Here is a 23,020-nt window from a genome sequence, read left to right on the forward strand (position 1 = left end):
CCTGGTTTATCCTCACCGTGACCCAGTGAGAGAAGTCAGGCCAAGAGCGAGTGGGCTTCGTCCTGGAGTTTTTGGGAGCAAAGCTGGGGAGGCTGGGGTCTGGGGAGGGGTGGGACCAGAGGGGAGAGGGCGCAATGGCATAGAGTCCATCCTCTGAAGGGACCATTCTCTCCAAGGGAAATGATTTATGTTGTTTGGAGATCACTTTTAATTCTGGGAGCTCTCCAGCCCGTTCCCCCCTCCCCCCAAGGCTTGCAATCTTATATGTGAGCAGAAATTTGAACCCAGGCCTCATCAGTTCAACTCTACCACACTGTACACGGCAACACACCGGTTCTCAGCTCTGACTGTCGTATTAATGTGTCATCTACACATTTCTAGACCTAACCTGGGCCAGGATCTTTGGATCCCCTTCATTTTTGCTCTAGGGATTTCGATCCTCCAATCCTTATTTTCTGGTGCGTTATGCCTGCCAAAGACAGATGGGCAGCCACATGGGCCCTCACATTATTATAAATTTATTTGTAAAGCACTGTCTGTGGAATTGACACTGCAAAGTACAGAAAAACCGGTCTCCGCCCTGATGAACTTTCAATGTCATATTTGCCATAAAGTAGGAGCGGAAGGTGCCAGCAGGGAGAAATGGGAAGAATGTACATAAATTCTAGGGATATGGAACTAAGAAGTTCTGCCCAAGGGTTCAAAGAAAAGGGACCTTTAGGGAGGGAAGTGAGAGGCGATATCATGCAGGCCTTCTTGGGAGGCAGTTCCAGGTGTAAGAGGCAGGAAGGGAGTACTTGTTTGAGGGCGCAGGAGGCCTCGGGAGGCAGAGTGTGGGGAAACTGAAGGTCAGGGCTGTATCTGTGGGAAAGAGGAGGGAGGCGATGGAGGGCTTTGAAGGGCAGAATTGAGCTGTTTCTGCAGGATCTAGGAACAGACAAGAAGTTAATGGAGGGATTTAAAGAGATGTCATTTGCTCAGCATGAAAAGGCAAGTGGAGGATTTGGGGTGCAGAGTGCCTGACAGAAGGAAGGTGGCTTGAGGATGACTTAAGGTTGTCAATCCCCAGTTGGGGGCAGGGGGTCCCCTGGTTTGGAGCAGTGTTCCCTTTGAGCTGAGTTAGCATGAGCTAGCTCCCAGATTTTTAGCCTCCGGCTCACATTTTGGTCTTCACGCAGGAAGGATGACCCCAGTGAATTATGTAGTAGCTCATGACTTTAATGCCAGTAGCTCACAAAGTAGAATTTTTGCTCACAAGACTGCAGCTTAGAGGGAACATTGGTTTGGAGGCCCCCTGCTTCAGGGTTATCAGAAAGCGGGGTGGGAAGGGAATTGTCCGCTGGGCACTCCATTGTACCCCACAGAGACCAGCCCCCATAGAATTGATCCATGGGTATCGGGTGTGTGTTGAGGTAGAGGCACCAAATGTTCAGCATAGCATCTGGTGCTTCTAACACCCCCCCCCCCAAGTTTAAAAAAGATTGGACCAGGGATCCAATTCTATGAGCCCCAAATGAAGGTGCTCCCATCCTCCATTATTTCCAATGGAGGGATTTAAAAGGAGCATGATCCCCTAAAATGTAATGGCCAGAATTCCCTTTGGAGTTCAATGGTGCTTGTCCCACCCTTGCTCCAGTATCCAGGTATTTTCTGAGTCAAACCTGGTAACCCTAGTTTGGAAGATCAGAGGGAAAGTGGAGAAGGCTGCAAGGGGAGAGGTGACCAGAGCAGCAACGAAACTTTGGGCAGAGAGGAAGTGCATTTTTGCTTAATGTTGTCAAGGAAGGAACCTCATGATTTGGCAAGAGCCTGAAAATGGAAAGCAAAGGAGAGAAAAGAGGCAAAGATGAAGCCAAGGCCTCATGCTCATTCTACACAGATCGTTGTGGGTGATGTCAGGGAACGAAGGGAGGAGGAAACGAGGCCTCTGTGCTGGCCTCATTTATTATTAATTGAATTTCTGCACATGAGCAAATTCTTTGCCTTCAGGGCTTCTTTTGTAGCAGGAGCTCCTTTGCATATTAGGCCACACCTCCACGATGTATCCAGTCCTCCAAGAGCTTATAGGGCCTACTGTAAGCTCTTGAAGTTTTGGCGACATCAGGGGAGTTTGGCCTAATGTGCAAAGGAGCTCCTGCTACAAAAAAAGCCGTGCTTGCCTTGATGCTCCAAGGAGGCCGTTTCCTCCCACACTTCTTTCTTTTTTTGTTTTCAGGTCATCGCTGATGGCAACTGCACAGAGTTGTCAGGCAAGGGATGTATAGAGGTGGCTTGCCATTGCCTGCCTCTCTGTAGCAACACTGGACTTCCTTGGTGGTCTCCCATCTAAGAGCCAGATCGTGTAGCTTCTGAGATATGATGGGATGGAGATAGCCTGGGCTGTCCAGGTCATGGCCCTCCCCCCACTAAAAAAAGTAAAGGCAGTCCCCTGTGCAAGCAAGCACCAGTCTCTGACTCTGGGGTGATGCCGCTTTCACATTTTCTTGGCAGACTTTTTACATTGTACTTTTTACAATGTTTGCCATTGCCTTCCCCAGTCATCTACACTCCCCCCCCCCCCCCAGCAAGCTGAGTACTCATTTTGTCGACCCCGGAAGGATGGAAGGCTGAGTCAATCTCGAGCCGGCTACCTGAACCAGCTTTCGCTGGGATTAAACTCAGGTCGTGAGCAGAGAGCTTGAACTGCAGGACTGCAGCTTACCACTCTGTGCCACGCCCCCCCACCCCACTACTGGAGGAGTTTAAAAAAAATTGCTAACACCTAGATCAAAATAGTTTTATGTATTAAAATAACACTGCAATGTTTTAATGTCCAGAATTCATTAAAAAAAAAACTTTAGTCCTTCCCCCCCCAGTTATGAACAATGTGCAGTCAGTACAGCTTCCGTTATATGTCTGCAATGAAAACTATCAGAGACTTACTCAAAAAGAAGTTAGTCATTGCCACAGCAGATCAACATAATGGCACATCAGCATTTTTTAAAAAACTACTGCTGAGCTGTGTTCCTTCTAAGCTGAGTTAGCGCGAGCTAGCTCACAGATTTTTAGCCTTCAGCTCACACATTTTTCTCTTAGCTCAGGAAGGATGACCCCAGAGCACACTAATTTATGCAATAGCTCACAACTTTCATGTCAGTAGCTCACAGCTTCAATGCCAGTAGCTTGCAAAGTAGAATTTTTGCTCACAAGACTGCAAGTTAGAGGGAACATTGCTGCTAAGCGCCTCAAAAGCTGGATAGGGCCTGGTCCTTTCTTGGCCTGTGTTAAGAAACAAACCGAATAAATGTTAGCAGGACAAGAGGAGATGACTCACTCTGCTGGACTCCTCCCTGAGGGGCTGTTCATCTGAGTTCTGGGTCTTGTACCTCCAGGGAAATGGAGAACTAGGGGGTTTCAGAAACAGAAGTTTTCAAGGGCTATTAGAATAATAATTATTTTTTGTTTCTGTTCTAAAACTGTAGCAATGAAACAGCACTACTGCCATTTGTGTGTCCTAAAACTTATCATAAATGCTAATAACAGAATGCCTGTAAACATGCAGATGTCCTTCTCAGAAAACGTGCACTTTTTGTTGCTGGGATCCAAGTTCTTTGGCAAGAGCATTGTTGGAAGGTTAAGATAAGAAAGGTTGAGACCGGAAGATATTGAGATACTCAGCAGCCTGACCGGCTCCTTTCACCCCTACTTCCCGGGGACCTCTAACATCTCCCCAGACACCGGGATGTCTCCTCTGCCAGACCCCTCAGCCTCCCTCCCTTCCCTCCGAGGCGCCTAGTCCAAAGAAGTGCAAAGGCGGCGTTCTTTCTGTCTACTTTCTCTATATTTAAAGATGGCTTGCCATTCCAGTTTTGGAATGACGAAGTCTGCTTAGAGCATACGAAAGCTTACATTCGGAACAAAATGTAGTTGGTCTTAAAGATCCCCCCCCCCCCCCCCCCCCCGTCTACTGCTTTGTACTTTTCCCAGCGCCTCTTTCTTGGCGGGCTTTGCTCGGCTGGTCGCTGATTGGGTGCCGGCTGCAGAGTCTTTCGCACGCAGGGAAACGCCCTCCTCGCTGCTTTGGGAAACACGGGAAGAACCGAAACCGATTCTGTTCTTCTCTCTCTCTCCCCCCGGCCAAGGCAGCCATGGCGGCTGAAGGTGCTGTGCAGGAGCTCTGCGAGGAAGCCTCTTGCTCCATCTGCCTGGACTTCTTCAGGGACCCGGTGACCATCGCCCAGTGCGGCCACAACTTCTGCCGAGCCTGCCTGACCCAGAGCTGGGGGGAGCGGTCGGGGGCCGCCGAGCTTTTTTGCCCCCAGTGCAGAGGAAGGGCTCAGCCCAACAGCCTCTGCCGCAACCAGAAGCTGGCCACGCTTGTGGCAATGCTCAAGAAAGGCAGCCCTTCGGCAGCGAAGGGGGGAGAAGGAGAAGGGGGCGTCTGCGAGAAGCACCGGGAGCCCCTGAAGTTTTTCTGCGGGGAGGACGAAGCCTCCCTCTGCGTGGTGTGCAGCAAATCCCAGAAGCACCGAGGTCACCAGGTGACTCCCTTGGAGAAGGAGGCTGCTGGAGAGAAGGAGGTAAGAAATCTCGGTGCATCTTCAATGCGGAATTCCGGCTTTCCCTGGATAATGAGCTAAGCCACTGCCTCCTTTGGTGGGAGGGGGGAGCCCTCAGCTGAGGATTTAGCGCATTTGCAAACTGTGACAGAGTTCAGAGATATGGGGTGGTAAATAAGACAAATGCAGTTCTTTTGGTTTTGGGCAGCAGAGAGTCGTGGCAGCTAGAACGGCAAGAGTTTGCCAGAAGCACCAGAAGCTGCTGAAGCTCTTCTGCAAGGACCATGAAGCCCCCATCTGCGTGGTCTGTGAGCAGTTTCAGGAACACCAATATCACGACATCGTTCCTGCGGAGGAGGCTGCCCAAGAGTACAAGGTAGGAAGACTACCAGATGGATCATGGTGGGGGAAGTGTTTGGATCCTCCCCAGCTGAACTCCTGGGTGTCCTACAAAACTTTTTCATAGAGCTACTCTTGGGCTTTGGATCCAGAACAGGAGCAAGAAGATTTGTCTTTGCTAAGAGGGTGACGCTGTCTGGTCATCCCATTGGTCTGCCAAGCCACAAGGGGGCAGCAACATTTCATAAGAACATCAGAGAAGGCATGTTGGATCAGGCCAATGGCCCATCCAGTCCAACACTCTGTGTCACACAGTGGCCAAAAAAATTATATATATATATATATATATATATATATATATATATATATATATATATATATATATATATACACACACATACATACACACACACACAGATATAAACACACTGTGGCTAACAGCCACTGATGGACCTCTGCTCCATATTTTTATCTAACCCCATCTTGAAACTGTCTATGCTTGTAGCCGCCACCACCTCCTGTGGCAGTGAATTCCACATGTTAATCACCCTTTGGGTGAAGAAGGACTTCCTTTTATCCGTTTTAACCTGTCTGCTCAGCAATTTCATCAAATGCCCATGAGTTCTTGTATTGTGAGAAAGGTACTAATTTCTCTACCTTCTCCATCCCATGCATAATCTTGTAAACCTCTATCATGTCTCCCCGCAGTCGACGTTTCTCTAAGCTAAAGAGCCCCAAGCGTTTTAACTTTTCTTCATAGGGAAAGTGTTCCAACCCTTTAATCATTCTAGTTGCCCTTTTCTGCACTTTTTCCAGTAGGAGGTTTTAACTGGTTTTTTTCCCCTTTACACTATCTTCTTCCATTAATTAAAAAATGCTTCAGTGGAGTTGCTGTTATCCCTCTGGCCAGGGTTAGCATGGGACACAGGGTTAGCATTGGACATAGGACATCCTGCATGTATGTCTAGATTGGTCTTTGATGGCAGTTTTCTTTATTAAGTTTTATTAGTAATTAATCCCATTTTGAGGAAAATACAATGGGTGCTAGAAATTTGCTGTGGATGAGTGTCATGTGGGGTCTGGGAAGGGAAAGACAGAGGGAGTCAAGGTATGTTGAGAAGACAACTGATGGGAAGGGAAATGGAGAAAATGTGGGATAGTTAGCAGAGAAGGAGGTCGCTTGAGAAAGAAGGAATGGGGGCAAAAGAGAAGGAGGTAGATTGCTTTCCATCTCCTCATCCCTCTCTGCAGCCTCTACCTAGGAAAAATACAGTCTTTCTCTGTGGTGGGGAGAACCAAAGCAGCTTGCATCCTTCTCCTCTTCCCCTTTTGATCTGCACAACAACCCTGTGAGGCAGGTTAGACTAAAAATATGCGATTAGTCCAAAATCGCCCAGTCAGCTTCCACAGCAAGAATCAGGGTCTGATAGACCCTTCTCTGAAGTGTCAACTGCCACATCATGCTGGCTGTTGTGTGTGTGTGGGGGGGGGGGGTGACCTCAGCAGAGTGTACTATTTTCTCCATTGAAGAAGAAGAAGAAGAAAAAGATATTGGATTTATATCCCGCCCTCCACTCCAAAGAGTCTCAGAATGGCTCACAATCTCCTTTACCTTCCTCCTCCATTGGAATCGAGAACAGTTGTAATTCTGAGGGATCTCCAGGTCTCACCTGGAGATTGACAAAAAATGTTCCCCAGGAGGAAATACCTGGTTTGGAGGATGGAGTCTATGGCATGGTACGTCTGAGTTCCCACTCCTCCACAAATTCCACCCACTCCAGGTTTCATCCCTCAGATCTTCAGAAATTTCCCAACCTGGAGTTATCAGCCCTCTGTCCTTCCCAGCCAACCATCAACCTACCTTTATCTGCTCTTCTGATTTCACCTTTCCATCTCTTCCCCCTCCTTGCAGTCTCTGCCTAGGAAAAGGACAGTCTTTCTCTGCAGTGGGAAGAACCAAAGCAGCTTACATCATTCTCCTCTTCCCCTTTGATCAGCTCAACAACCCTGTGAGGTAGGTTAGGCTGAAAGTATGTGGGTGGTCCAAAATCACCCAGTCAGCTTCCACAGTAGAAACCTGGGTCTGGCAGACCCTGCTCTGAAACGCTGACTGCCACATCATAGTGGCCAGAACTAGTTAAGTCAAGCTTGTCCAACCTGTGGCCCAGGATGACTTTGAATGCGGCCCCAGCACAAATGACATAAACTCTCTTAAAACAGCACCTGGAACTGTGTGCTGCAGTGGTGGCAGATCCTGGAACTGAGGCTACATCTGGTTTTTCCTCCTGCTTGCTTCCCCCCCCACCACCACCAGAGAGGGCACTAAAGCTGACTCAGAGTACATGTGTGTGAATGCTCTTCCCTTGCTCCTGGGTGCTCTCCAGCTCTTCTTTCTTCCTGCTGAGGTTCCTCTGGATCTTCCACCCAGGACAAAGAGCTCTCAGCTGTGCTCTGGAGGTATCAGGGGTGGCTGTGGGCCCCTCTCTGGGAAAGTTGGAAGAAGATGGAAGATATTGGATTTATATCCCGCCCTCCACTCCGAAGAGTCTCAGAGCGGCTCACAATCTCCTTTACCTTCCTCCCCCACAACAGACACCCTGTGAGGTGGGTGGGGCTGGAGAGGGCTCTCACAGCAGCTGCCCTTTCAAGGACAACCTCTGCCAGAGCTATGGCTGACCCAAGACCATGCTAGCAGGTGCAAGTGGAGGAGTGGGGAATCAAACCCCGTTCTCCCAGATAATACTTAACCACTACACCAAACTGGCTCTCCGGGAAGTTGGGAAGTAGCATAGCCAGCCTCCCAAGCTCCTGGACGGGCTTGTGGGGTGGGGTGGGAGTTTTCCCTGTCGGAGGGCTGCTGGCCCCCTCTGTGAACGTTGGAGGTGGGGTGTGTGTGGTGGAGCTGGGCTTGCTGTCCTCAAAATGGAGATGGCTCCACTGCCTTGGGTGGATTCTGTTGCATTCTCCCTCCTTCTCTTTACTGTGGGAGTTCCAGAATCCCCTTACCCTTCTCTGTAACTGTGACTGTGACTGGAAAAGAGACACACAGAAACAGCCCCCCCCCCCAGTCTTTGGAGAGAGAGGTTTAAAAAAAAGCGTGTAGAAAAAACAGGACTCTTGCTTTAAAAACAAATCAATGACTTCCCCCCCCCCTTTTTTTTTTTTTGCTCCTGACAGTGAGTCTTCTGCACTTGGGATGGCTTTACAAGCAGGCCTGTGTATGTCAGCAGAAAGCCAGCTTCAGTTGGGAAGCAGGGGCTGGTGTGAAAAAGAAAAAAAATCTGCTTACTCCCTTCCCCCTCTTCTGTTCCAAGCTTCTGAAGGAGGGCACGGAGAGGAAACAATGATTTCCCTTCCCCCTCTGTCAGAAATTTAGAGGCATGGTTTGGGAGCAGAGCAAAACAAACGTCTCTTCCACCCAACCCTGTAGCAACCAAGGGGCCTGGCCACCTAGCAGTTTTTATAGGCCCCCTCTGCAGCCTCAGTTCCCCCAGCCCTTCATTTGTATCACCTGTCGATTCTAAGCAGACTGAATTCTTGATTATATTGAGCTGAGACAGGCTGCAGGGAGGATGACAAATCAGGAAGAAGGAGGAGCGGAGCCCGAGTCCCTCACAGACTGCCTCACACCTTGAACAAATATGAACATATGAAGCTGCCTTATACTGAATCAGACCTTTGGTCCATCAAAGTCAGTATTGTCTTCTCAGACTGGCAGCGGCTCTCCAGAGTCTCAAGCTGAGGTTTTTCACACCTATTTGCCTGGACCCTTTTTTGGAGATGCCAGGGATTGAACCTGGGACCTTCTGCTTCCCAAGCAGATGCGCTACCACTGAGCCACCGTCCCTAAAGCAGACAGATGGAACTCTTCATCATGCATGGGGGCTACATAGGAGAAAGTAATTTTAAAAGTATGATGGGAGTAAGGTTTTATTATGACAACTCTAATTCAATAAGCATTTTAAGGTAGATGCTGAGCTGATATAATTTAGTGCACCTTCCAGTGATGTCAGGAGTTTGTGGCATATGCAAATGAGTTATACAAATGAGTTGTGCTAATGAGTTCCAGCACCTCTTTTTCTACAAAATGACCCCTGAATAGGAAAGATTTGGATTGGGAAGTAGCTCTTGAAAAAGAGGAGAGAGGAACAAAGAAAAGAAAGAAAAAGAGTTAGGAGGAGACTGATGGGTTTGTACAACAACAAAGTGTGTACACCACTGCTCATGCAGAATTCCACTCTGGCATGACAACAGCCACTATTGCAATAACACCCTTTTGTGCATGTAAACAAAGAACTGCCAGAGAAAACTGCAGCCTTAGTCATTGCCTTACCTTCAATTGGGCAGTGTGCTCCTCCCTTTCCTCCTGCTAACCAAAGTACCCACTGATACTTTGTGTAAGGAGCCCGCCCTCACCTATCTGAAGGAAACAAACGCAGTGCCGAGAGAAGCATGCAGCTACAGAATTTTGGATGAGGCAAAGGAAACCCCCAAACCCCTATTTTCTCTGGAAAGCAAAGGACATTTAAAGGCATGGTTCCTGCTTTCAGCCCTGGGCCATTTGCAGCAGAACTTGGAAGCAGAAAGGGTATTAAGCCCCTATGTTTCTGGGAGGGGTGGGATGATTTTCTTTATTGATCCCCCCCCCCCCTTCCTACAATGGCCTGGTTTGGGCCACTAGTTTTACGTTGCCCTCTTTTCTTTTATAATTTTTTTTTAAATGAAGTTTTATTACCTAGATATATATATTTTCTATATCGGTGATCACAAACTCGGGACCTGCTTGATGATTTTAAAAAACCCTTCGAATGGGGCAGCGCATGATTAGGATTATTACGCAAGAGCTTTTCAGTTTATATCCGGTGGCGGATATCACAAAAATTATGCACGGACCTTTTTTGGCTCATCATCAGCTGTCATTAGTATTTGTGTATTTTATGTGCAGCCCAAGACAATTCTTCTTCTTCCATTGTGGCCCAAGGAAGCCAAAGGGCTGGACATTCCTGAGTTAAGTCATGCCAGCTTGATGGCATCAGGTAACACAGAGGGTAGGAAACCTCTAGATGGAGGCCGAAGGTCTCCTATCACAACTGAACTCAAGACATCAGATCTCTTTCCCCCTGGAGAATATAACTGCTTTGGTGGGTGGACTGGGGCCTCTCCGTCCCCCAAAGTCTGGCTTCCACAAAATCTCCAGGAATTTCCCAGCTTGGAGCTAGCAACCTTAGTCAGGACTGGCCCCAATGAGTTCTCCCTCAAAGGCCAAAACAGGCCTCCTCTCCCTGCCTTTTACTAACAGAACCAAACTTTGTTGTTGGGTTTCCAGGTTCAACTCAGAAAACATCTGGGGACTTCAGGGGTGGAGCCAGGAGACTTTCCATTCCCCTCCCCAAAATAAATAAAAAATGCAGCAGTGTAGTTCCCCTAAATACAGTCTTAATTTCCTCATCCCCTAGCAGCTGGCAGTACTTCCACTAAATGAAAGTGAACACACACACACACTCACAAAGCAGGCAGAATAACTTTGTTCACAAGCACATACTTTTGTGATCTCACTAGGGTAATTTACTCATTGAAGAATGTAACCATCTTTTGTATTTCAACCAACTTCTTTAGACTAACATGAAAATGAAAGCAGAGCGGCCTAGGGGGTGGAGTTTTCCTCCAAACAATCAGAGGGACCTGTGCTTGCTTCTCTTCCTTTTACACGCTCACCAGGAAGACCCAGGTGGCTTTGCCTACTTCCCCATCCGTTAAGTTTTTCTCTTGGTCTTCCATCCAGGTATCTCAAATTCACCTGCCCTGCTTTGTCACACTAATTATCTCCAACAGCAGGCACTGAAGGGAAAGCAAAGACAGCTTCTGCAGTGGCTCAGTCTTAAACACAGGAGTCTGTATTCTCTGTCTCTCTTTTTTGCTCTCTTCCCCCCCCTCTCTCTGTAGACCTAGAATAAAAGGGATTGGGGTTTTTTTTGTCTATGTCTCTCTGGCTGTTTGGTTCCCCAGAGGAGGAGGGGAAGGAGTCCTCAGCTGTGGCTGTTTTCCTCCCTTTCCCTCCCTCAGCCAATCAATCGAGCAAAGGCTTTCTTTCTCTCCTCTGCGAAGCAGTGCCTCAGTCCTCAGTCTGGAACGCAACAGACTTTGAGTAGGGGTTGACGGGCTGAAGGTTGATGGAGTGCACACCATAGCCAATGTGAGACCTGGATTTGGCTTCACCACAGGGCTTTTTTATGTAGAGTATCCTAAACTTTTGAAAAGAAACAAAACTGAATTTTGGAACCATTTCCCCTCCTAGGATCAGTTCTGCAATTGTGTGGAGATTCTGCTGAAGGAGAGAAACAAAATCCTGGCATACAAAGCCGATATAGTGAAGGAAAGCCAAGACCTGCTCGTAAGTATCAGTATTGCAGTCCCAAATGCAGAAAAGTCATGTGAGAAGGAAGCCTCTCGCTATTGGGAATGGCTTGGTTTCCCACAGGACAGTTAATGAGAGACCCCTTAGAAATTACATTTTGTGAATGTTAAGAGGAGCACCTTTCCTCTCAGATCTCTGTGACGAGAACTTTAGTTTACTGTACCAGTGCAAAAGCTACATGTGAAAATAATCCTAGTGTTCCTGTGTGTGGAGACTCAAGACGCTCGTTCAGCTCTTTTGTCTTCAGCAGACACTGAAAATGTACACAGGGGGGAAAACACGGAAGACAATTCAGAATACTTGAGCGTGAAGGCAGCCTCCTCCTATATGGAATTTGTTTCCAACAAAGAGGGAATGAGAGACCACTTAGAAGGCGCTTTTCTGAATATGAAGAGGCACACCTTTCCTATTATATCTCTGTAATATTGGGTGTTATACCAAGTTCACATGATAGGAACCTTAGCGTCTCAGTGTGTGTCTGAGGGGTGGACGTGCGAGGATTCGTCAACTGTTTTTGTTCTTTGCTGCTGCATATGTTGTCCCTCTGGCCAGGGATAGCAGGGGAAACGGGATAAGCTGCACTTATGTCTAGTTTGGCCTTTGATGACAGTTTTGCTTTTTATGTTTTGTAGCCGTCTTCCCACTGTGGGCACTGTTATTCTTCTTTTTCTGTCTCAGAGGCAAACCAAAGGAGAGCGACAGAAAGCGCTGATCAAGTTTAGGCAACTACAGAAGTTTCTGGAGGAACAAGAGAAACTTTTGCTGGCCCAGATGGAAGAGGTGGAGAAGGAGGTGGCAAGGAAGAGGGACCAGCACCTGGCCAGACTCTCTGAGGAACTCTCCTCTCTGGAAAGCCTCATCCGAGAAATGGAGACGTGTCAACAGCCAGCCAGCAGTCTCCTGCAGGTAGAAGGGTGGCAGGAATAGCCCAGGGTCACCTTGGGGAGAATGCTGGCTCCAGATCTTCTAAGTGCCTCCTTCACTTAGCAGAAAAGCAAGCTAGCCCTGTTATATACAACAATAGAGAATCACAGCAAATAGATTTAAATTAAATAGAAAATAACTTTGAACTTAACAGAAATGCTTTAATAACTATTTTGCAACAATCGACGTATTTATATATTCACTTTCTATACGTAATCAATTCCATACAAGTGCTAATAACGGTACAATCCATGTTCCGTTCAAGGAATCCATATTCCATTGTCTGCTAGAGAGTTTCCAGGTCTGCAGAAAGGCCGCTTTCCTCTCTGTTCCTTTACATCTCCAGCAAGCGGCAGACTGGACAATCTCTGAGTCCCTATGAAAGTCCAGCCCCTGGAAATGCATTCTTCCCCCACCCTGAGCCCTCTGCTCCTCCCAGATAAACGGAGGCTGCTCAGCTTCCATCTCAGAAATCTGGGGAACGCCATGCAAGTAAACCCAGGTCCATGGGTTGCTGTTTCAAGAAAACCAACTAGGAAAGAGGGTCACATGCAAAGTTTTTCACAGCAAGTTTTAAAAGGAGGAGCAGGAAATGTATCCTATATTGTGTGCTTGGAGCAACAGACTCTAATCTGGAGAACCAGGTTTGATTCCCCACTCCTCCACATGCGGCCAGCTTGGTGACCTTGGGTCAATCAGTTTTCTGAGCAATTCTCTTAGAGAAAAGCAGTTCTGTCAGAGCTCTCTCAGTCTGTTGTGGAGAGAGGAAGGTAAGGAGACTATAAACCACTCTGAGTGAATGGCATTCTCTTCTTTTTCTGTGGATACCATCCTCCGTCCTCTACCTCTGGGTTTTAAAGAGAAGGGCAGTGGCTAGATTGCTATAGTGTTGTGACAGTATAATCTGTGGCACTAATCCCTAGCATTTGTTTTAAAGAACATGCAGGCTGCACATTTCCAGTTTTATCTCTGCAATGATAAGGACTTTACTGTTTTTAAAAATGAAAGCTGGGTATCAGTATGCTGTTATGATGCTAGTGTAATCTACGTATTATTTTTAAGCCTAGAAAATGCCCTCCAATGAAAAGAAGAGAAATCACAGTGACTCAGGGCTGAGGCTAGGAAATTTGCTGGAAATGCCTCTGCATCCGTGGGTGGCCACAAAGGGAACACACCCTAATCTGTGAGCTTCCTGCCTTCCATGTGAGGAAAAATCTGTCTGTGAAAGTTGCCACTGTTGAGTTGTCAAAGCAGATCACCTAGCTCTACTTTTTCTGCTGTTATTAATTTCACAGAGATTTTCTCTCATAGATCTACCCCAGTCTATCAGTGAAGTCTGCTAGCTGGACACAAGTGAAAGGATAGAATGGAGAATCTTCCAGAGTTTGAGAGGTCTTCCTGGTATGGTCTTTTAGCAAGCACTGAGGTCTCTCTCTCTCTGCCTTTTTTCTTTAGGGTGCCAGAAGGACCTTGCAGAAGTAAGTAGGCCTTTAACATTAATCTTCTTAATGCTGGAAGTGGACTGGGTATCCTGTGGAGAATGTCGTCCTTCAGGATCATGGCTGAGGGTCAAATCAGGTGTAAATAAGAGCATGGATCACCATCTGTCTGTCAGTGGCAAACAGCATATGCCCAAAGCCTCATCCATAGGAAATGGGGGCGAGGTCCTTGGTTGGTACCTAGCTTTACATCTCTAGAACAATGGTCCCCAATCTTTTTGAGGCTGCAAGCACCTTTCAGATTCTGACATGGTGTGGAGGGTGCTGCCACAGGAGATAGTGCCACTCACAAAATGGCTGCTACAGCTTACCTTCAGTCACACAGTGAAGATCCTTGTGTTGTGGTGGCAAATGCTGCCAGAACAACATTTATCTAAAACACCTCACAAAACACAAAGTTCAGGTCTCCTCAGCTTTGCTTATTCCACAAAATGGCAGGTGGCGAACTTTACTTGGCCCAAATAATGCCTTGGTTGGCATCATGGCTGGGTGCAGGGGCACTTGGATGTCCTCCCAACCCAGTTTGATGATGACTGCCCAATCCAAACTAGTGCACTCTGTTGTGTCAAAGAGGATAGGGTGAGACTACACATCATGAATCAGAAGTTGGCTTGTCTGCCATATTTCTACCAATGCTCCTGAATCATATGGCATCTAAACATTCTGCTCGGCTTTTTTTTTTCTGGCAGGAACTCCTTTTCGTATTAGGCCACACACCCCTGATGTAGCCAATCCTCCAAGAGCTTACAGTAGTCCTAGTAAGAAGAGCCCTGTAAGCTGTTGGAGGATTGGCTACATCAGGGGGGGGGGGTGTAGCCTAATAGGCAAAGGAGTTCCTGCTACAAAAAAAAGGTGGTTTGCCATTGCCTTCCCCAGTCATCTGCACTTTCCCCCCAGCAAGCTGGGTACTAATTTTACTGACCTCAGAAGGATGGAAGGCTGAGTCAACCTTGAGCCGGCTACCTGAGCCCAGCTTCCACCGGGATGAAACTCAGGTCGTGAGCAGAGGTCGACTGCAGTAATGCAGCTACCACTCTACACCATGGGACTCTTATAGTACAGGCATATCTGAGTACAGTGATAACATATGATGTGTTTCCTTTCTTTAAGTATCTGCCACACTCTTAAAAGCATAAGAAAAGCCTGCTGGATGAGACCTGTGGCCCGTCTAGGCCAGCATCCTGTTTCATGCAGTGGCCAACCAATTGTCCTGGAGGGCCAGTCAAACTGAGCACAGAGGCTTATGGGCTCCCCTTCCACCCCCTAGCACTTGTGCTTAGAGGTTTGCTGCCTCTGGATATGGGGGCTTCCTTCAGTCCTCGAGTCTAGCAGCTATTTATCAATGGGCCCCTCCATGAATCTGTCTAATCCCCTTTGAAAGCTCTCTGTTCTGGTGGCCATCAATCACTACCTCAACCTGCAGCGAATTCTCATCAACTTTGTTGGGTACCCCTCAGTTCTCGTACTATAGGAGGGAGAGGAAAAAACATCAAAGTGATGTACCTGATTCTGCCCTCCTCCGTTTTCTCCTCACAACAGCCCATTTTTTGTGTGAGAGAGAGTGGTCTGACGTCACCCTGGCTGAGAGTGGGATTTAACTAGGGCCCTACAGTCCTACTCCAGAACTCTCACCAGCTTTCTTTTTCTTCACTTAGGCATTTGCCAGACAGAGAGGAGTAGGGGATGTGGGGTTGCTGTTCTCAGGGCCAACATGACATTTGATTTTTTTGGAGAGTTTGACCTGGGCTCCACAATGCCACACAGCGGCTGCAGGGAATGGCTGTTAAAAAAGAAAGCAGGCCTTGTTTAGGTCTCAAATGCCACTGTGGGAGAGGAAGGGCTGCTGCCTCCTTTTCCCATAGTTGTTTTTTCATGCTGAGACAATGCTGGGGCAGGGAATTTCCGTGTTTACGCTGATCCACCTGCACAAAATACTACACAAGGAGCAGCAAAAATGGGCCAATAATTTCCCTAGTGCTATTTTAGTGTGCAAAAACAGTTGACGTGGAGGGGGGGGGGTCAGTTTGAGTCCGAAAGAGCTGTCTTTTATTTTGTGGTAGACATTCCCTTTGGCTACTGTGTGGCTCTATGAACACAGGCCAAATTCATAAGAAAGCAGGAGGTACAGTGAGGTGAACAGTCCTTTTCAAATAGCCCCTCATCTTTCTGTGCTTTCAGCCTCAGTCTGTGTCTCTCTGCTTTTTACCAGCTCCTTCCTCTGCTTTTCTAATCCACTTGTGTGTGGAGGAGGGTGGGATTCTGAACTGAATGGATGTCACCTTAGTGGGATTTTCCTCAGGTATGAAGAAAAGGAGCCGTTTGAGAGTCCAGTGGCTTTTCCTCTTGCGCTGAAGTGGCGTATCTGGGACTTCTTGGATTTAAATCCGCTTTTGGAGGCCATCAAGAAGCAACTCAGAGGTAATGAAGAAACACTGCAGGTGTTTCAGACTGGACATTAGAGTGGGCCTGATGTGTTTTCGTCTGCTCCAGCTTGCTTTTAACATTAGCAGACCCAGGAACGTGGGAAATGTATGTATCATCAGAAGGCCATTTTAGTTCATCATGTAAAGTTTTCTGGTCAAAATTGCACTATATGGATTTCTATGTTGCTGATCTCTAATCATTACTGTGACCATGCAAGGGCAAATTGAGAGGAAAATGGTCCAACAAGCACCTAAAATGATAGGGATCAGGAGGAAACTGCCCTTCAGGCATCTGCATTTAATGAAGACACCCACCAGTTCCATTTCAGGGACACCCCCTCCCCTTTGGTGTAGGCCAGTTTGGTGTAGGGAGAACCAGTTTGGTGTAGTGGTTAAGTGTGCGGACTCTTATCTGGGAGAACCAGGTTTGATTCCCCACTCCTCCACTTGCACCTGCTGGAATGGCCTTGGGTCAGCCATAGCCCTGGCAGAGGTTGTCCTTGAAAGGGCAGCTGCTGTGAGAGCCCTCTTACCCCCACCCGCCTCACAGGTGTCTGTTGTGGGGGAGGAAGCTAAAGGAGATTGTGAGCCGCTCTGAGACTCTTCGGAGTGGAGGGCGGGATATAAATCCAATATCTTCTTCTTCTTATTATTATTCTTTTTCCCTTTCTCTTTGCAGTGTGCCTGTGGCCAAATGAGACTTATCAAAACTGTTCCCTTTAATTGTCTGTGTTCGTTTGAATATGTCCTAGCTGTGCCCACAGAAAGGTCTCAAAGGGACCACGGTGCTGTTGTAGTTACACCCTTCTAATACCATTGAAATCAGTGATTTTAGAAGGCGCGATGGAAACTCTGTTTCGAATCATCCTCAATTTACCTGGATTGGATCCTTACTGTGCCACACTTTCTGTGAGGTGGATCTTAATTAAAGCAAAGTGATCTGTGAAAATGAATTTGAATATTAGCACCCAGATTCCCCCCCAGAAATAGCTTCTGCTTAACCTTTCAGCTGTAACTCGGAAGAAATACGTAACTATGTACCATGAAGTCACAAGGGACTTATGGCGACCCCAGCCAGAGGTTTTCAAACCGAGTGAGAAACAGAGATGGTTTGCTGTCCTCCCCTCCCCCCCTGCAAAGTCTTCTTTGGTCACCCATCCAAGTACCGACCCAGCTTAGCTTCTGAGATCTGACAAGATGGGGCTATACCATTCTTCTTACCCTCCCCAAGAGAAAATAGACAGTATTATTAACTGATATTTTTGTCCTAAGATTTGTAATAAGCACAAGGGTCTCACTTTCTGTTCCTTTGCTTCCTCAGACACTCTGGATTCTGGACTTCACCTGCAGAAAGGTACGTTTTTCTCCATACACTAATGAATTATTTCTGAACTAAAAAGCTTCACTGTACAAGTTTTGTGTTCTTCTGCTTGGTGTTTGCAAGCATCAGGATAGTGTCTTCGTGGCTCTGCAAAATATATGTGAGGCAAGGAAACAATTCTTGATGCTGAAAGACGTCTGTGGCTTGGCTGAGTTGCATAAGAAAAGTCTCAATATTCTTCTGCCAAAGGTGGCTGTTGAGGCATCCATTTTTCCAGCCCAGGGAAGATCATGCCTGAAGGTCAATAACTCTGTGTTGGTAACTGCAGTCCAGAAGAGATTCCAAGTGGTAATATAGCAGTTCTTTTAAAATTGCCGCTGAGGATACAACAGACATTAGTTTTTGGAGCAGTGTTAATAGAAGCAGAAAGGGGACATGAATTAAGTACCAAAGATATTTCTGTCAGTTCTAATTTGATCCTGGCCACCTCCACAGGGATTACCTGCCCCATGTTCAACATTCTTGTGTAGCAGGTTTTTTCCCTGCTTCCCCACTGCATTTGTGCATCTCTTGGACTTTCCCAGCTTTCTGAAACCTCATTTCCACTGAAGTTTTGGGAAGGATTGCAGCGAAGTGTGGTTGGCTGCTGTATGAGTGGGAGAATTCAGAGTTTCTCAACCTCTGTGGCCACTATTCCCCTGACCTTGTCCTGTGGTGAGCATTTCCTCACCTGACCTCTGGGGGGATTTTTATTTTTTTAAAAAAATAGTTTCCAGGATCTGTTATATCATGATCTCGATGTGATGTCTTACCAAATGTGTACCTGGTTTTCTGAATTCCCAGCTTTGTTCAAAAGTAAATCTCTAGACATTTCTGTTGTGAAAATATACAAGTATAATGATATGTATAATATAATATAATGATATGAAGAAGATATTGGATTTATATCCTGCCCTTCACTCTGAATCATACCATACCAAACCTTTAATGGCATAATAGATTCAGATAAAAATACACAGAATATAAAAATTTAAACATTGGAGATAAAATCAAAATAAAACCGAGCTTACAGATACATTCAAACATGGTCAGAATTAAATTTAAGGATGTCAGCCAGAAATTTTGCCACAGCCTCACTAACCACCCCCTCAGTATCACTCAATAAATAATAACAGGGTGGCAGAATAGACAAATCTGGAGAAAAAGAAAGCTTGCCAAATAAATCTTTACGGAGGTTATGGTAAAAAGAACAATCAAGCAATATATGCTGGATTGAGTCAGGGGTATTCGCTCCACAGGCGCAAAGTCTGTCGGCTAAAGGGACTCGCTGATATCTCCCTTGTAAAACTTTGGAGGGAAACGCGTTTAGTCTGGCCAACATAAATGCCCTGCGATGACTTGGAGTGGTTAGGTCTGATAGATAATTGGGCATTTTGCCACAAAAAGCATAAAGACCTAAGGAAGCTGGAGAGCAAGTATAAGGGAGAGTTGGCCGTAATTTCGTTTCCTCCAATTCCCACAGTCTCAGTTTAATACATCTGAAGATATATGACTCTTCAGAGGTAGAAAAATCATCTACCTCTAACCCCAATTGATTGAGTTTAGACAGAAGCAGTGCTGTCCAGGACGAAATATATGGGTCTCTTTTCATACAATCAAGAAGGCTGTTGGGATCTGTTCTAAAATGAATTTTGAGCCAGAATTTAAACACTGCAATCCAGGCTGAATCTCAAAGTGGCTCATAATCTCCTTTACCTTCCCCCCACCCAACAACAGGCACCTTGTGAGGTGGGTGGGGCTGAGAGAGATCTCCCAGAAGCTGCCCTTTCAAGGACAGCTCTGAGAGAGCTATGGCCGACCCAAGGCTTTTCCAGCAGCTGCAAGTGGAGGAGTGGGGAATCAAACCCAGCTCTCCCAGTTAAGAGTCCACGCACTTAACCACTACCCAGACTGGCTCTCTCAAGCACTGTAATTTCAAAGAGCCCTCCCCCCCTTTATTTTATTTCCTTTCCTGGTCAGCCCTCCTTGCTGACGGATAAAAGGAAGTAGTTTTTCACCCAAAGGATGATTAACACATGGAATTCACGGCCATAGGAGGTGGTGGTGGATACAAGCAAAGCCAGCTTTAAGAGGGGATTGGATAAACATATGGAACAGAGGTCCATAAGTGGTTATTAGCCACAAGGTATAGATGGAACACTCTGTCTGGGGCAGTGATGCTCTGTAGTCTTGGTACTTGGGAGGGGCAATAGTGGGAGGGCTTCTAGTGTCCTGGCCCCACTGATGGACCTCCTGATGGCGCCTGGCTTTTTTGGCCACTGTGTGACACAGATTGTTGGACTGGATGGGCCTTTGGCCTGATCTATCATGGCTTCTCTTATGCTCTTCTTCTCCTCTCTTTCTGGAGCAGTACCTAGGAGCTCCTGCAGGTTTTGCTGGCTGTCACCTAGGAGGTGTGAACGGTCTCGCTTCCCCCCCTCCCAGGTGCCTACTTGCAAGTAGGAAAGGAGCCAGCTTTTTGTTGGCTAAGGGGTAGGTGCAGAGATTGCCAAGGGGAGAATACTTTTTCTCAGAAGGCACTTGAGTCAGAGTGGGTATACTGATATGACCCTAATGGGCTTTATTACTTCAATTTTGGTTCTTTTGTGAACTAGTGGGCCTCTCTCAGAATTCTTCTCTCTGTTCTCTGGGGTGGCTTGTTTGGCGGTTTGGGACGCTTTTAGAGAGGGAGTTCTACTGCTTCAGGACCAGACTGGGGCCTGGGAGCGAAGCCCCTCCTCTCTAGGAATTGCAAAGTTCAGGGACTATCCTGGCTGTCATGGAGGAGCTTCCCCCAGAAACTTCTCCACCCCAGGCCCACAGAGAAGGAAGACTCATGGTAATGAGTCACATCTTCTGTTCCTGTGTCTGATTTCCAACCAAATAGCTGTTGTTCTTTTTCTCTCCCTCACAGTTCTTTGCTTGGCATAGGATATGGGAGGAAATAGATTGTGTTCCTGTGGGTGCTTATTGTGTACTTTGTCTGCCTTCTCTTGAAGTGGACAGGAAGATTGCTCTGCCTTTTAAAAGGACAGGAAGAAGCAGGAGATCCTGTTGACCAAGGAGAGGGTGGCAGAAGTGGGAGGAGGCCATGACCGGCAGGAGGAGGAAGCCGAACAGGCCAAAGGGTGAAATCCCCCAACTGATGCCATTTCTCTTCTTCTCTCCTCATCTTCCCCCAACAGCAAATGTGACTCTGGATCCAGACACGGCCCATTTACAACTCATCCTGTCTGAGGGTCAGAAAACCGTGAGACAAGGAGAAAAACCTCAAGCTCTGCCCACCAGTCCGGAGAGATTTGAGAACTATAGTGCTGTGCTGGGCTGTGAGGGATTCACAGGAGGCTGCCATTTCTGGGAAATCCTTGTGGGAAGTGAGGAAAGATGGGCTGTGGGGGTGGCCAGAAAGTCTGTGAGGAGGAAGGGAGACCTCCCTTTTACTCCTGAGGAAGGGATCTGGGCTGTGGGGAAGTGGGCAGGGATGCACAGGGTTTGTATAAAAGGACATTACCCTCCCCTGACTGTGACTGGGGAGCTGAAGAGGATCCGAGTGTGCCTGAACTATGCTGGGGGGCGAGTGGCCTTTTTTGATGCTGACCGAGCAGCCCTTCTCTACGAGTTCTCTGGAGCCTCCTTCCATGGAGAGACCCTCCTGCCCCACTTTTGGGTGTATGGAAAAGGCCACCTCAGAATCTCTTCCTAAGACCTTTTCTTCAACCAGGACCATCAAGAAGAAAATAGTATTTCTCAAGAGTGCCCCTTTTTTGAGTCCTGTAGAGGCCTCTCTTGTCTCCAGTCACCAAAACAGACTGCAGTAAAGTGGAGACATTTCTCCCCCCCCCCCTCCATTTCCCAACATTCCTTTCTCCTCCTTTGTATCTTATTCCTTAAAGCAACAGTAACCCCTTTCACATTGTAAAGGATAACAGGCTTGTACTACAGGAGAGCTCCAAACAGACCATCAGGACCCTCTCCAGCCTCCATTCTCCTCAAGGATGAGAGGAACCACTGCAGAGGAAGAAGAGGTCCCGCATGTTTCTATTATTATTCTGGACTTCCTCTTTTCTTTACTGGACACCATCTGCTAGGATTTCCCAGTGTTCAGCCTACACTTTCTGACAGACACTGAAGGTCTTGTCGCTATCCAGGTTCCTGCGTTCACAGCATTTGTTTTTCAGTTGTACCAGAGACTGAGAAGATGTTATGCTTTTTATGAAGTTATGTTGTGTTGAAATCTCTGCTGCTTGATTTTTTAAAAAAGGGGGTGGGGATGGCAAGCCATTTCATAACTCCCAGACAAGCCCCAGAGGGTGCCGTCATTTACTGACTCGATCCATCTGCAACTTTGGAGTGGGAGAGAAAAATCAGGAGGTGGATTTACGTAACCAGGGTCCTGCTGAGCTATGCTTGCGTTAAGGTTACTCTTCTGGTTGTTTTTGTGTCTCTTTTCAAACCATTATTAATCCACACAGCCATCTCACTCTCCTTTGTGTCTCCAAGGAACGGGGCACCCTGGTTTATCCTCACCGTGACCCAGTGAGAGAAGTCAGGCCAAGAGCGAGTGGGCTTCGTCCTGGAGAGTTTGGGTGCAAAGCTGGGGAGGCTGGGGTCTGGGGAGGGGCGGGACCAGAGGGGGGAGGGCACAGTGGCACAGAGTCCATCCTCTGAAGGGACCATTCTCTCCAAGGGAAATGATTATGTTGTTTGGAGATCACTTTTAATTCTGGGAGCTCTTCAGCCCGGTCCCCCCTCCCCCCAAGGCTTGCAATCTTATATGTGAGCAGAAATTTGAACCCAGGCCTCATCAGTTCAACTCTACCACACTGTACACGGCAACACACCGGTTCTCAGCTCTGACTGTCATATTAATGTGTCATCTACACATTTCTAGACCTAATCTGGGCCAGGATATTTGGATCCCCTTCATTTTTGCTCTAGGGATTTCGATCCTCCAATCCTTATTTTCTGGTGCGTTATGCCTGCCAAAGACAGATGGACAGACACATGGGCCCTCACATTATTATAAATTTATTTGTGAAGCACTGTCTGTGGAATTGACACTGCAAAGTACAGAAAAACAGGTCTCCGCCCCGATGAACTTTCAATGCCATATTTGCCATAAAGTAGGAGCGGAAGGTGCCAGCAGGGAGAAATGGGAAGAATGTACATAAATTCTAGGGATATGGAACTAAGAAGTTCTGCCCAAGGGTTCAAAGAAAAGGGACCTTTAGGGAGGGAAGTGAGAGGCGATATCATGCAGGCCGTCTTGGGAGGCAGTTCCAGGTGTAAGAGGCAGGAAGGGAGTACTTGTTTGAGGGCGCAGGAGGCCTCGGGAGGCAGAGTGTGGTGAAACTGAAGGTCGGGGCCGGGGCTGTATCTGTGGGAAAGAGGAGGGAGGCGATGGAGGGCTTTGAAGGGCAGAATTGAGCTGTTTCTGCAGGATCTAGGAACAGACAAGAAGTTAATGGAGGGATTTAAACAGATGTCACAGATTTTTAGCCTCCGGCTCACACATTTTGGTC

General features: G+C 47.2%; 1 protein-coding gene across 2 annotated transcripts; it reads left to right on the forward strand.

Moving 5' to 3' along the window:
• The first annotated feature begins 4,103 nt into the window (after positions 1-4,103).
• Positions 4,104-21,732, forward strand: LOC132572180 (E3 ubiquitin-protein ligase TRIM7-like). 2 transcript variants are annotated; one of them, XM_060238989.1, is made up of 8 exons: positions 4,104-4,559; positions 4,750-4,914; positions 11,173-11,268; positions 11,971-12,198; positions 13,672-13,694; positions 16,015-16,133; positions 17,460-17,492; positions 20,684-21,732. In XM_060238989.1, exons 1-8 carry the CDS (start codon positions 4,128-4,130, stop codon positions 21,199-21,201), a joined length of 1,614 nt encoding a protein of 537 aa, XP_060094972.1. In that variant the 5' UTR covers positions 4,104-4,127; the 3' UTR covers positions 21,202-21,732. The 2 variants fall into 2 exon arrangements, with proteins under 2 accessions (XP_060094972.1, XP_060094971.1); XM_060238988.1 differs by lacking the exon at positions 17,460-17,492.
• Positions 21,733-23,020: the final 1,288 nt, after the last annotated feature.

This window comes from Heteronotia binoei, chromosome 5 (assembly GCF_032191835.1).
Source record: "Heteronotia binoei isolate CCM8104 ecotype False Entrance Well chromosome 5, APGP_CSIRO_Hbin_v1, whole genome shotgun sequence".
NCBI classification, from domain to species: domain Eukaryota; kingdom Metazoa; phylum Chordata; class Lepidosauria; order Squamata; family Gekkonidae; genus Heteronotia; species Heteronotia binoei.